Consider the following 14,066-nt stretch of genomic DNA (forward strand, 5'->3'; position numbering starts at 1 on the left):
AATTTAATCTATTATTAACCTGCTATGCTAGCCTTAGTTTACTAATATTTATAGTTTTTCCTTAAATATTAAAACCTTTTTTTCTTAATTTGCCTTTTCCTGTCTCTTTTCCCCTCCTTTACCTTATAATAGCCCTTAATTCTTATAATAGAATATTTATATTATTAATTTAACTAACTTAATTATATATTTTGACTCTATAAATTATACCTAATATAGATTATTATTACTACCTAATATAATACTATTAATAAAGGCCTACTATTACCTTAATATATCTTAACCTTATTTTAAGTAATTAGCTAGGTCTTTTAATATCTTTATTTAGCCTATAATATATCTAATAATAAATATATTTTATATAATACTATAAAGCTATACTTAATACTTTAAAATTATAAGATTAACTTATTATATTAGTTATAATTTATTAATATATAATAAGTCTTTACTTATAATTTTATAATAATAAAAGAAAGAATATAAACTTAGGATCTCTTTAATATTAATATTATTAATTTATATTAAAGGGCTAATTATATAGTAATTAATTACTATAATTAGATAATTATAGCCTAATTAACTGTTATTAATAATAATAATATAGTAGTATATTTTATAATAGAAGTAAGGGTTTTTAGCTTATTTTAATATTACCTTTTAGGGTTAAAGCCTTAGTAGTAATTGCCTTAAGAGGGTAATAATAGAGAGGCGTACTAAGGATAGGGGAAATATCTTTTTTATACTTATAGATTAAGGCTACTTATTTAGTTAAATCTTAAGGTTTAAGGTAGTAATTATATAATCTGCTAAGATTTAATATTAAGGTTATTATATTTTTTAGTATAATACATAATGCCTTATATTATATTATATTAAAAATAAATACCTTATTATATTATCTTATTTTAATACCTTTAGTTTTACTTTATATATTATTTAATAGGTATTTTAACTTTTAAATATATATATATTAAATAAATAAAGGTTAATTTAACTTTTACTAATTAACTTATATAAAAGTTAACTTATTTCCTTTAATTTTAACTTTAATAAAACTTTTAATCCTAAAATTATACTTTTACCTTATATTTATCTTAGAACTTTATATATAAACTTTTTATTTTTATAATCTTATAATTTAAGATTATAATTAGCCTAGTTTATATATTATTAATTTAAAAGTAACTCCCTCTTAATAATAATAACCTTTTTAAATATATTAAAAAGCTATTTCTTATATATAACTAAGTTTAGATTTATAAAGGTAATAAGAAAGACTACTTAATTTAACTAAAGGTAATAAGCTTTCTTTAGGCTTTTTCTTAAATCCTTAATACCTAATAGCTTAAAATTAACTTAATTTAAGGTATTTAAATTAATATAATACCTTTAATTTATGTAACTAACTAATTAAATTATATTATAATTAAAAATAGTTATTTTAATAAGGTTAAACTTATATCTTAATAAGAAGTTCTTTTTAATAATAATTATTATATTATAAATCTTTTTAAGTTTTCTTTTATTAATTATATCTAGGGTAGGCCTAATAGCTAGATTAAGGTTATAGCTAGTTATATAATAAGTATAATTATATAATTATAGGCTATCTTATATAATAGGTATTAAGGTAATATAATTATTATATTTTTAATAAGAAGGGTTAAAAGCTAGGTTAGTAAACTTACTTTAGAAGTATAATAAATAGACTAAGTATAATATTCCTTTAGGTAAGATAAAGAAAAAAGGGTAACCTAACTACTAAGAGGTAATTAGTATTAATATTACCTAGTTAAGGTAGTAATTATATTATTAAGGCAAATAAAGCTTATATAATTTTAAAACAGGCATTAAGGCAGTATAATTATTATACTATTAGTAAGAAGGGTTAAAAGGAAAGGGAAAGCCAGGTTAGGAAACTTACTTATAGGTTTATAATTAATTACTTACTTAGTTAGGGTCTAATTAACCTTTAAGTAGAAGTATAATAAATAGACTAGGTATATCATTTAGATAAGATAAAAAAAGAAGGGTAACCTAACTGCTAAAAGCTTGTATTAATACTACCTAGTTAAGGTAATAATTATACTATTAAGGCAAATAAACCTTATATAATTTTAAATTCTATAATAATAGCTTATTATAAAGGTCTTATTATTTAAGCCTTTATAAAAAAGTTGAAAAGCTTAATAGCCTTATATAAGGCTAATAATAAGAAAAAATATATATATAATTTTAAATTTTATAATAATAGCTTATTATAAGGATTTTAGTACTTAAGCCTTTATAAAAAAATTAAAAAGCTTAATAGCCTTAAATAAGGCTAATAATAAAAGAAAAAAAATAATAATAATATTAAATTAATAAAGTTTTTTTTATTTTATTTTTATTATTATTAGCCTTAAAAGATATATTTAAGTATTCCTAAAGTCTAATATAATTTAAATATTTATTACCTCTTAGTAGGCAAAGCTTTATTAAGTTAATATTATTATAGTTAGCTGCCTTAATTGCAGCCTGAACCTAGCTGCACATAACCCAGCTGGAGAGCCTTGCTTTTCAGCTGGCCCCAATCTTCTTCCTGCAACCCACTTCAAAGGCCACTCTTTCGCCGACCCCTGCAGATACCACGCTTAAATCATCCACTGCGCTTCCACTTCTAGGTCAGCCAGAGGCTAAGCAGTAGAGACCGCGCCGCAAACTCACCAGTAAGTGATCCGATCCGAATACCTTCTGATCGCAACCGCTAACAGCATCACAGCTGCCCCATCGCGATGCCTGTTATCCGAAGAAGCTAAATATTAATATATTATTAATATAAATAAGGGAAAATTTAAAACTATATAAGGTTTATTTACCTTAATAATATAATTATTATCTTAATTAAGTAGTATTAATACTAGCTCTTAGTAGTTAAGTTCTCTTTCTTTTTTTATTTTACTTAAAGTATATACCTAATTTATTTATTATACTTTTAAAGTAAGTTTCTTAACCTGGCTTTTAACCCTTCTTATTAATAATATAATAGTTATATTTATTATCTTAATATTTATATAAAATAGCTTATAATTATATAATTATACTTATTTTATAATTAATTATAACCTTAATCTAATTATTAGGCCTATCTTAAATATAATTAATAAACAAGAATTTAAAGAGATTTATATAATAATAATTACTACTAGAAAGAACTTTTTATTAAGATATAAATTTAATTTTATTAAAATAATTACTTTAAATTATAACTTAATTTAATTAATTAGTTATATAAATTAGAGGTATTATATTAGTTTAATTTATTTAAATTAGGTTAGTTTTAAGCTATTAAGCCTTAAGGACTTAAAAAGAGGCCTAAGAGAAGGTTATTACCTTTAGTTAAATTAAATAGTCTTTTTTATTACTTTATAAGTCTAAATTTAATTATATAAATAATAGCTTTTTAATATATTAAAAAGGGTTATTTATTACTACTAAGGGGGAGTTACTCCTAAATTAGTAAAAAGTTAAATAAATATAAAATAAAAGTAAGATTTAGAAATTTAAAAAAAAAAAGTTAACTTTTATATAACTTAGTTAATAAAAATTAAATTTACCTAAAGTTATAACTTTATTAATTAAATATATATAATATAATATATAATTAATTAATCGTATATATAAAAATAAATCTAATAAAATTAATAAAAAAGTAATAATTTAAACTAAGAAAGTTTTACTTATTAAAAGGTAATAAATATTTAAATTATATTAGATTTTAAAAATACTTAAATAAATCTTGTAAGACTAATTTATAAACTTAAAAAATAAAATAAAATTTTAAAATAAATATAAATATAAAATCTTTTTATTTAATTAAAACCTTTTATACTTATTTATAATTATAAATTAAGTTAAAATATTATAGTTTTTAATATTTTATTTTTTTAATTTTTATTATTATTTAATTAAACTACTTTTAATTTATTAATTTATAGCTTTGAAAACACACCCTTACAAGCACCCTTACCAAGCTGTACCAGTGTGCTCTTCGTCCTCATATAGGCAGCTATTCCCTCGTGGCCATTTTCCAATCCTATTCCGCTCATTTTCCAGCCGCCTACAGGCATCTCAGCTGGTGACTCACCCCATGTGTTGATCCAAGTAATTCCAGCGTCGAGTTTCTGCACAACCTCATGTGCCAGTCCCACATCGGATGACACAACACCAGCAGCAAGACCCATGGGGGTATCGTTGGCCCGGGCAATGAGCTCTGACACCCATTCTTGTTGAGAGCGTCCTTGGGTGCTATATGGCATGATGCACATGACTGGACCGAATATCTCTTCCTTGACAACGCGCATGTTGTCAGTGCAATTTGTGAATACAACAGGGTGCACCCAGAAACCATCAGAGGTTGGTTGTGCCATGCTGGGCTCCTCCGAGCCGTCGAAAAGAACCTTCGCCTTATCCACTGTACGTCCATGTTGGATGTACATCTTAACCTTCTCTTGCTGCGCGGCGCTGACCATGGGTCCAAAGTTGGTCTCCCCGTTCTGAGGCAGACCCATGCGAATTCCCTCGCGACATCGCTGCACAATAGCTTGCTCAACCTGGCTCAACAGAGTGTCAGGGACAAAGACACGGGTGCCGTTGGTACACACCTGTCCGGTGGAAAAGAAGTTGGCTACCATGGCAGTGTCGGCTGCTTCCTCGATATCGGCATTAGGAAGAATAACAAGTGGACTCTTACCACCCAGTTCCATGGTGACACCCTTCATGTCCTTGACAGCTTGGCTGGCAACTTTGCTGCCTGTGCTAACTTGGCCGGTGAAGCTGACTTTGGCAATATTGCTGTGGGCGACAAGAGGGGCTCCAACGGCGATACCGTCACCGTAGACAACATTGAATACACCAGGGGGGACACCGGCCTCAATGTAGATCTGAGCGAGTGTCTGGGCATGCAGAGGAGTGACCTCACTTGGCTTGTACACCATACAATTGCCAGCAGCCAAGCATGGAGCCGACTTCCAGAGAGCAATCTGTATGGGATAGTTCCATGCACCAATACCGGCACAAACGCCCAAGGGCTCATGGGTAGTGAGAACGAAAGCGTCAGCACGAAGACGAGTATTTTGACCAGGGAAGCTGCCAGCAGCGATATGTGCGTAATACTCGAGAACGTCAGCTCCAGTTGCAACGTCAACGGTTGATGTTTCCGACCAAGGCTTGCCAGTATCAAGGGTCTCGGTCAGCGCAAGTTCGTCATTGCGCTCGCGAAGTATAGCGGCTGCCTTGAGAAGAATGGCAGCTCGGCGAGGTGCTGGGGTTTGTGACCATGTTGGAAAAGCGGCCTGGGCCGCTGCAATGGCCGAGTTGAGCTGTTCTGGCGTGGTAGTGTAGATAGTAGCAAGCGGCTTTGCATTGCTTGGATCGACGGACACAAAGGTGTTAGTCTTTGAGGAGGACTCAGGCTGTGGGCAACCTGAGTGGAAAGTGTGAATCTCAGATGAGAAAGTCATTGTAACTTGGTTGGTATGAGAGAAGAAGGAGCATGCAGCAGGGTATGTAGAGGGAGATTGAATAAAGTAAAGTACAACGCGAAAGGCAGATAGATAGGCAGATATTCAGAATGGGTTGAAAAGATGCTCTGTTGGTTACATGTGGGGAGCTGGCTGTAAGTAAGGTATCGTACCTTAATATGTAAAGCTTGTGAGGATCAGTATGAAGTACCGTCAAGACTGGATGGCAATTGCCCCACAATTGACTGATGCCGGGTACCTTCCTCTTCTAGCAAGATACAATGACGTGAGGCCAAGCAATACTGTGCCGTCACAGTGGAATTGACCATCCAGTGAGAGCCTAGCCGAAGTATCAACCATGCAACCAACATTCAATGGCAAGCAACACGAGCAAGAACTCAATTTACCAAGCTATGGTCATTCAGAGACAAGTCTCAAACGGAACTGATAGCGATTTTCGGCTGTGAAGCCCTTGTCTGTGACGTGGTGAGATCAGCAGACCTGGGGAAGGATTACCACCCATCATGACTCGAGCAGATCTGAAGAGATACGGATAGTCAGTTGCGAGAACAGGTAGTTAGGTAGTTGTCGACGACCATTCATTGTGAGGGTGTCTTGAACGCCTCAGCGTTGCATCGATGCGGAGAGTAGCGGCTCTGCACTGTTGGAATAAAGCCGCATATTATCAGACCACTTTCACTTAGCGAAAGATAATGAACCTGAAGAAGAAGGGGTAAAAACGGTTCCATTTGCAATTGATAAGTTGTCCAACCAATGGATGCGTGAATCTGGTACTGTAGAGTACTGTGCTCTGCGGGCTGATGAAGAACAGAACAGCTCGGAAGGCTTGGAAGACTGGACCCGCCAGCCCCGCCCTCTTTCCGACAAAAATGCTGCAGACAGTTTCTGGTGCAAGCCCCTGCCAAAAAGTCCTGTTTTCTCAGTACCTAGGCAGCCTTGCATCGCGCCTAGTCCTCAGCCCAGCTACAGAATCCCAGTCTTGACAATGCCGAAGAACGCCAAGCTTGAGTGGCTGGCCGAGGGGAAGCACAAGAGTGGACACGCCAACGTCATTGCTGAGCTTCGAGCTGTCCACCTGCCACCCCTAGAGCTCTGCATCCAGTCCGAGGCTCTTGACCGTTGAACTGTGAAGAAAGCAAGGCGCTTGAATGTTGTTTCATATCAATGGATAGAACTGTCATCTAAGGCGGGCGAATTCGCTTATCAGTCCAGTTACACACACGATTGTTCTGCCAGTAATTCGAGCGGGTTTCAGCGGCAGAAAAGTCAGCATTAAAAAAATTGGAATCAAGAAAAGCAAAAAAAAAAAAAACGACGGGATTTGCCAACTCGGCGGGGGCGCACTGTCCAATTACCACACCTCAAAAAATCGATCTTGGAGATTATCGATCTGACGGCCAGGTACCCCAACCACGCTTTACCTGATCAGTATGCTAAGCAACATTTCAAACTTGGCATCCTCCACGGCACATGGCAATATGGGGTTCCAGTGGTGCAAGACACTGTCCCTGCAGATTATCCAATGTGGTCTGGATGAAGCGAATGTGATAGCACAGCACGCGAATCCCGAACAGGTATTTCCTGTACATCAGGAATCCTATAATCATACACATCAGCTCAACATTCGACGCATCCTCTGCGGAGAGCGGCGACCCTGCGCCGTGTTACCGTGTTTTAAGCCTCGTAATCAAACAGCGACATGGCCGGTTAACCGGTCCAGCCAGTTCGCGATATCATATCAGCAGCTTTCGTCTGGCAGTCCATAGGCCGATTGTAGATTCCAAATATGAAGTTGACTTGGCAAATAGTTATTCTGCTTCTTATTGAACATATGGAAGCAATTCGCCATCGTGCCCAATCAGCAATCAATCTTGAGTACAATTTTTCCTTTGGAGGCTTCGTGGAGCCGGATCCGGCCAGCGCAGTTCCTTGAACTCCATCTTTTCGCCGTCAGACGGCCCCACAACCACCGTTGAACACCGAACAGTTATCAAACAGTCGCCGCGTCAACCAACGCTCTTTGCGCGGTTGCAGCGGCCAGAGCAAACAAAGAAATGGCACCGTCTTTGCATGTGTTGGTAGCACGATAAAGAATGAAGCAGGGACATCGCAGACAACCCCCCTAGCGACTTGATTGCCCACATGTTTCTGCCCCCTAGAAATCGCGTCTTTTCACATGGCGAGCCTCCTGGTCTAACTCTCAGCTACTCTGCCTGTCGCTTCCAATATCTACAAAGATATCAACCAACTGACTGATAACGAAACTGTCAACGTCATGCAAGTTCGGAACACTGGTTTAGGATATCCAAAACTTCGGTAACACCGAAAAAAAGATTCCCGGAGTCGGTGAAGAGCTTTTTGCCGTTCAAACCCCCGCCAAGGCCCCGCTCCTGCTAGGTTCGTGGCTTGCTTGATGCTTCAGCCAATTCTCTCCCTGGTTAGCTCTCGCCGCCGCCGCCGCCCGTCTTGGAGTTTTGATCCACCCACCAGCCTTGCTCGATGTTGGCAGCTCTGGCCAATCAGAACTCCTTACTGACCATTAAAGGGTACTTGGAGCAGTCAGAACACTACATCGAGTCAAGGCTGGACGCCAGTAGCGAGAATTCATCCGCACTGTACGATGCTTCCAAGGACCCTTCCATGATCCAGGACCCCACTTTGAGCTGATGTCCATCCATTTCAAAAAGATCTTGATTGTCTCGATGCTCGAGTACAAGAGCTCTCAATCTCCTGGACTTCAAGTCGCTTCATTCTTCCTCACTTCTCCCTCACCACCATTCATTGATACCCCTGGAGCCAAAACGACTGAGACATCGTGCAAGATCTTTACCCATCCCTCCATTGAATCTCTTGTTCAACTTTCCTCTCGCTCAACTCCTCCAACATGACTACTGAGTATCTTCCCGCTTCTGCCAGCTCCGCCTACGACTATATCATCGTAGGTGGTGGCACGGCTGGATGTGTTCTGGCTTCCCGCCTATCCTCCTACCTTCCTGAGCGCAAGGTTCTTATGATTGAGGCTGGCCCTTCAGACTTCGGTCTCAACAATGTCCTGAACCTTCGCGAGTGGTTATCTCTCCTTGGTGGTGATCTCGACTACGATTATCCCACAACTGAGCAGCCCAATGGCAACAGTCACATCCGACACTCACGTGCAAAGGTTCTCGGTGGATGCTCCTCTCACAACACTCTCATCTCCTTCCGCCCCTTCCGCCACGACATGGATCGTTGGGTCGCCAAGGGCTGCAAGGGCTGGGACTTCGAAACCGTTATGCGTAACGTTGACAACTTGCGCAACCAGCTGAACCCCGTTCACCCCCGTCACCGTAACCAGCTCACCAAGGACTGGGTCAAGGCCTGCTCCGAGGCCATGGGCATTCCCATCATCCACGACTTCAATCACGAGATCTCCGAGAAGGGACAGTTGACCCAGGGCGCTGGTTTCTTCTCTGTCTCCTACAACCCTGACACCGGCCACCGCAGCAGTGCTTCCGTCGCCTATATTCACCCTATCCTTCGTGGCGATGAGCGACGACCCAACTTGACCGTCCTCACTGAAGCCCATGTCTCAAAGGTCATTGTCGAAAACGACGTTGCCACTGGCATCAATGTCACTCTCAAGTCCGGCGAGAAGCATACTCTTAACGCCCGCAAGGAGATCATCTTGTCTGCTGGTGCTGTCGATACCCCCAGGCTTCTCCTTCACTCTGGTATTGGACCCAAGGGCCAGCTTGAGGACCTCAAGATTCCTGTTGTCAAGGACATTCCAGGTGTCGGCGAGAACCTCCTAGACCACCCGGAGACCATTATTATGTGGGAGCTCAACAAGCCCGTTCCTGCTAATCAGACCACCATGGATTCCGATGCTGGTATTTTCCTGCGACGAGAGCCTAAGAACGCTGCTGGTAACGACGGCGATGCCGCTGATGTCATGATGCACTGCTACCAGATTCCCTTCCACCTCAACACAGAGCGTCTAGGGTATCCTATTATCAAGGACGGTTACGCCTTCTGCATGACACCCAATATTCCCCGTCCTCGCTCCCGTGGCCGCATCTACTTGACTTCAGCCGACCCTACTGTCAAGCCTGCTCTCGATTTCCGTTACTTCACCGACCCCGAGGGTTACGACGCCGCCACCCTGGTCCACGGCATCAAGGCTGCCCGAAAGATTGCGCAGCAGAGCCCCTTCAAGGACTGGCTCAAGGGAGAAGTCGCCCCTGGTCCCAAGATCCAAACGGATGAGGAGATTAGTGAATATGCTCGCCGAGTTGCCCACACAGTCTACCACCCTGCCGGTACCACTAAGATGGGTGACGTTGAGCGTGATGAGATGGCTGTTGTTGACCCCGAGCTCAAGGTTCGTGGAATCAGCAAGCTCCGCATTGTTGATGCTGGTATCTTCCCCGAGATGCCAACAATCAACCCTATGGTGACTGTGCTCGCTGTTGGTGAGCGAGCTGCCGAGCTCATTGCTCAAGAGGAGGGCTGGAAGCCCAAGCACTCCCGACTGTAAGCATCATTCGGGCAATTTTTTAAATTTCTGCTCGTGGGGGTAAACGGGGGGAAATCACTGTTTTTGGACATCTGTATGATTAAACGATTAGCGTATGATTGCATTATCGCAGCGAGTATACCTTGGATAGTTAGGAAAATTTGAAGTTCGTTTACCAAATAAGACCCTCGGGGGCTTGTGGCCCGATTTGCCGTTGTTCTTCCAATCGCTTGGGCCGGTGTCGGATCGTATTTCCCCGATGAGGCCCTTGGCCCAGCTTCTTGACCAATTCATATTTTGCCGCGACGGCTCAGTAAAACAGGCACAGCGGGCCGGCGACTTTCCACCACTAAACCACCCGGATCGTTCAGTTTAATGTGTCTCGTAAGGCCTGGAATACTAGATCATATTTCCATGATGAAACGAAAGTTCGATATGCGCCGATGGTCCAGCACCAATCGGGGGTTCCGAGGCGCGATGCAGGACATTCAATCTTGGACGCGTTCTCGGCGGCTGAGATAAGGTGATAATAAGCAGTGGCAAGATGCCACAAGATCGATATAGCATTGCGCGTTATTATTATGCGTATTGTATCTTGTTGGGTCTCAGGTGGCCAGCTGATGACCATTCCCGCGACTCACTTTGTTACCTGACTTTTCTCGGCGGGTGCACTGGTATCCATTTAGACGGGTTATGGCCCGTGGAGCCGTGCATCCATCAGCTACCCCAAAAGGAAAAGTGTGGGGTATGTCCGGGGTTTCGGGACGGAGCGTTGAGCGTGGAGTGGGTGGTTCGACGGATGACAGGGCCGAAACGTGTCTGTGAGATCCATCCACGTCGGCCGTTGCGCCGTTGTGCAGGGTCCCTCGGTCGAGGACCCTCTACTCCTCCATGGGGATATCACAGAGTATCTTCCGGAATGACAGGTGAGATGGTCTTAGCAGAGCCCCGGTCCGGCCAGCCGCCTGCTAAAGAGGTCTCGATCAGTAGGGGCCATACCTTCGTTTTAAGTGAGGTTTATAGAAGAAGCAGTGCAAGCTGAATAGCAACATATGCATTTGTTGATTTCGCTCTGTTCTCGAATCTTTGCAATTTGATGCATAAAACCATCTGACGGATTGCTGTGTCCCTATGGCTGAGATATTCAGGTTGCAGAAGGTTTTTATTGTGTTTTTAAAGCATTAACAAGCAGACGCGATAGATAACCGATCCAAGAGCCTTCAATCGGCTGTCAGCGGCTGCACCCCAGAAATCCCCAACTTCAAAACGCGATTCGAGGTTAGAAAAATGGCTACACCAACAATCGACTTACCACCGACAACGTGTGAAGAAGAGGTCACCGCGCCCATATTGGACAACGCTCAAGGACTAGCCTCTGCAATAGGAGCAGCAGCAGTTGCGGCTGTAGCTGTCGGGGACGGTCTTACACATGGACTTGGAAGAGTCGCATATGGAAAACCATACGATGGTCACATCTCAGAAGAAGATGGTCAGTTCCACGATGTAGATCACAAAGGCGCACGTGAGGCGAAACAACAGAAAAGCCTTAGGGAGGCCCAAGAGAAGTGGGATGCTGCAACCATGGGACCGGTAACAAGGGTCGAAACAGTTATAGCGGCGGAAGGTGGAGGAGGAGATGGAAGAGGAGAGCGGGAGGTATGGGAGGGAGGAGGAGGAGGAGGAGGAGGAGGAGGAGGAGGGCTAGAAGGGGTGCACTTGCCGCCTAGAAAAGGCGCTGATGTGGCAGGTCAACAGGTCAGAGCTGCTCTTTCCCGCTCCCGCCTTGGTCGGTCAAACCCCTCCAGCTCCAGCTCAGGCTCACTATCAGGCGCATCCCCTTACAACGCTACCAATACTGCTGTTGCTGCTGCTGCTTCTAACAACAGTCCCAATAACCTCAACTTCACACAAACCGGTCGCGTCACCAAGTCTCGCCATCGCTCTTCTCTTTCGGCACCAATCGCAGCGTCGCTTGTGAATGCTGCTGCTACGGAGAGTGCAAGATTATCCTACGAGGCAAAGCTTACCGCGGCACTAGCTGCTAACGTCGCCGGCACAATGGCGGGTAGCCAGTCAAGCACAACGACGACAGCTCTCCCCTCGCTAAAATCGAACGGCCTCTCCTCGGTGCCGCAAAAGCCCAAAACAAATGGAACAACACCGATCCTCAGCACCGCCTCTTCTATGGACAAAGATGCTCCCGTGATTTCCTTTTGGGGCCCAGAGCCAATTGCTCTGCCCTCCCGCTTCGCCCGCATCAAGCGCAACCTAATCAGTGGTCACGAAGCTGAGCTCGAAGCTAGTTGGGCCCGCCTCATTACTGCACTTCGCAAAGAGGTCAGCCACATAGAGGACCTTGGGGCTCACCTCATTCCTTCGATTGAGTTTGGCGACCTAGATGACTCTGTTCAGACTGCGCGCTTTGGACACGATCTCAGGCGCTACGGTGTCGGCGTCGTCCGCAAGGTCGTACCAAGAGCAGACACGGATACTGCAGTCCGCGAAACGGTCGACTATCTCGATAGCAAACGCCACATCAAGGCACTCCAGCAGCATGATCCAGCTTGTTTCGACTTCTTTTGGACACCAGCTCAAGTCCGCTCGAGAGCGCACCCCAACGTTCTCAGCGCCCAACGATTTATGATGAGCCTATGGGAGACCAATCCAGACGATCAGCTTGTCACAAGACTCCCTATCACCTATGTCGATCGCATACGCGTACACGGAAATGGAGAGAACCAGTCTAACAGTCTAAATGTGCCGCCGCTCGAGCCGCCACAATCCGCCGACGATTGGATTCAGGCATTACAATCATCTGCGGGTATCACAGCACAAGTTGACAACGGGTCTTTGGAGCGCTGGGAGCCCGACGGTTATCAACGTGCCGGCACCTATAACCATATCTTTCATGGTCAATGGGAAGACTACGATCCTTGGAAATGTACCAGTCGCACTTCTGTGACAACTGATCTTTACAATGGCTACGGTGCCTGCACTATCTTCCGCATGTTTCAGGGCATCTTGGCACTCTCCACTGTCGAACCTGGCATGGTTCGCCTCTTGCCTTCCCCCAAGCTTGCAACAGCTTACTACCTCCTCCGACCCTTTTTCACAACCAAGAATCCTCCACCAGAGAATCGCACTGGGCCTGAATGGGAGGCATATCTTGCTCCCGAGAATTGGAAGCTGCAAACTGAGCCTGATTCCATCATTCACGGAGCTGTCCCGGGACATGCACAAAGAATTACTGAAACATGGCACCCCCATCTGCATCTACGAAATAGCATGATTACTTTGCCAACGCTACAGCCTGGAGACTACATATTCTGGCACCCCGACCTTCCATACTACCTCTCCAGTAACAACTATGGTCTCAAAACACCCAGTGGAAGCAAGAGTGAAGTCAGCATGCTCGTGTACATTCCGGCAGCTCCGCTCACGCAAACAAATGCACTTTATCTTGCGCGTCAAAGGAAGGCATTCCAGAGGGGCCATCCCGGCCCAGACTTCGATTCCACGGGAAGAGGGATTGTTGAAGAGGACGCTGAAACACGGCCTGGTGAAAAGGAAATTGCCGAAGTCGGGGGTCCCTCTTCACTACAGGCTATGGGTCTTGCGCCATGGGAAGTTGCAGGCACTCGCTCTGGATCACCACCCTCGGAAAAGTCCAAGTCTAAGGCCGATGAGGATGTTGAGATGGAGGGAGACGGAGACGCCAAGAGCCTTACAAGCACATCATCGATTTCCCGCGCTGAGGCTGAGGTTGTGCGCCTAGCCAATATTATCCTCTTTCCAGATCGCTCAATGCTGGGATACTCGGTTTGAAAGAAGCATAAACTTGCTGGTCGGGGCTCTGTCTTTCATCTCCTGCTTAGTTGGACATCACACTTCTCTCACCCCTTTTGGACTCTTTGTGACATTTCATATCGGTATGTGGCCCAACTGTATACAGGAGATCGATTAGATGCATCATGAAGGAGTCAGGCGTTTACCCAAGGATTGAAACTAGACAGAAACCTTTGTTATTTATTTGCATAAACGAAGAA

At 42.7% G+C, this 14,066-nt stretch overlaps 4 protein-coding genes across 4 annotated transcripts; 3 read left to right on the forward strand and 1 right to left on the reverse strand.

Moving 5' to 3' along the window:
* Positions 1-3,924: 3,924 nt before the first annotated feature.
* FOBCDRAFT_220793 (aldehyde dehydrogenase domain-containing protein) lies at positions 3,925-5,720 on the reverse strand. The gene has a single exon (XM_031179192.3). The coding sequence runs from the start codon at positions 5,502-5,504 to the stop codon at positions 3,975-3,977; it is 1,530 nt and encodes a 509-aa protein (XP_031045079.2). The 5' UTR covers positions 5,505-5,720; the 3' UTR covers positions 3,925-3,974.
* Positions 5,721-6,234: 514 nt separating this feature from the next.
* FOBCDRAFT_220795 (uncharacterized protein) lies at positions 6,235-6,840 on the forward strand. The gene has a single exon (XM_031179191.3). It carries the CDS (start codon positions 6,283-6,285, stop codon positions 6,646-6,648), a length of 366 nt encoding a protein of 121 aa, XP_031045078.2. The 5' UTR covers positions 6,235-6,282; the 3' UTR covers positions 6,649-6,840.
* Positions 6,841-8,197: 1,357 nt separating this feature from the next.
* Positions 8,198-10,200, forward strand: FOBCDRAFT_220797 (uncharacterized protein). The gene has a single exon (XM_031179190.3). The coding sequence runs from the start codon at positions 8,410-8,412 to the stop codon at positions 10,039-10,041; it is 1,632 nt and encodes a 543-aa protein (XP_031045077.1). The 5' UTR covers positions 8,198-8,409; the 3' UTR covers positions 10,042-10,200.
* A 1,510-nt stretch (positions 10,201-11,710) lies between these two features.
* On the forward strand, positions 11,711-14,029 carry FOBCDRAFT_220800 (uncharacterized protein). The gene has a single exon (XM_031179189.3). It carries the CDS (start codon positions 12,079-12,081, stop codon positions 13,843-13,845), a length of 1,767 nt encoding a protein of 588 aa, XP_031045076.3. The 5' UTR covers positions 11,711-12,078; the 3' UTR covers positions 13,846-14,029.
* The last annotated feature ends 37 nt before the right edge of the window (positions 14,030-14,066 follow it).

The sequence above is a fragment of the Fusarium oxysporum genome, chromosome IV (assembly GCF_013085055.1).
Source record: "Fusarium oxysporum Fo47 chromosome IV, complete sequence".
NCBI classification, from domain to species: domain Eukaryota; kingdom Fungi; phylum Ascomycota; class Sordariomycetes; order Hypocreales; family Nectriaceae; genus Fusarium; species Fusarium oxysporum.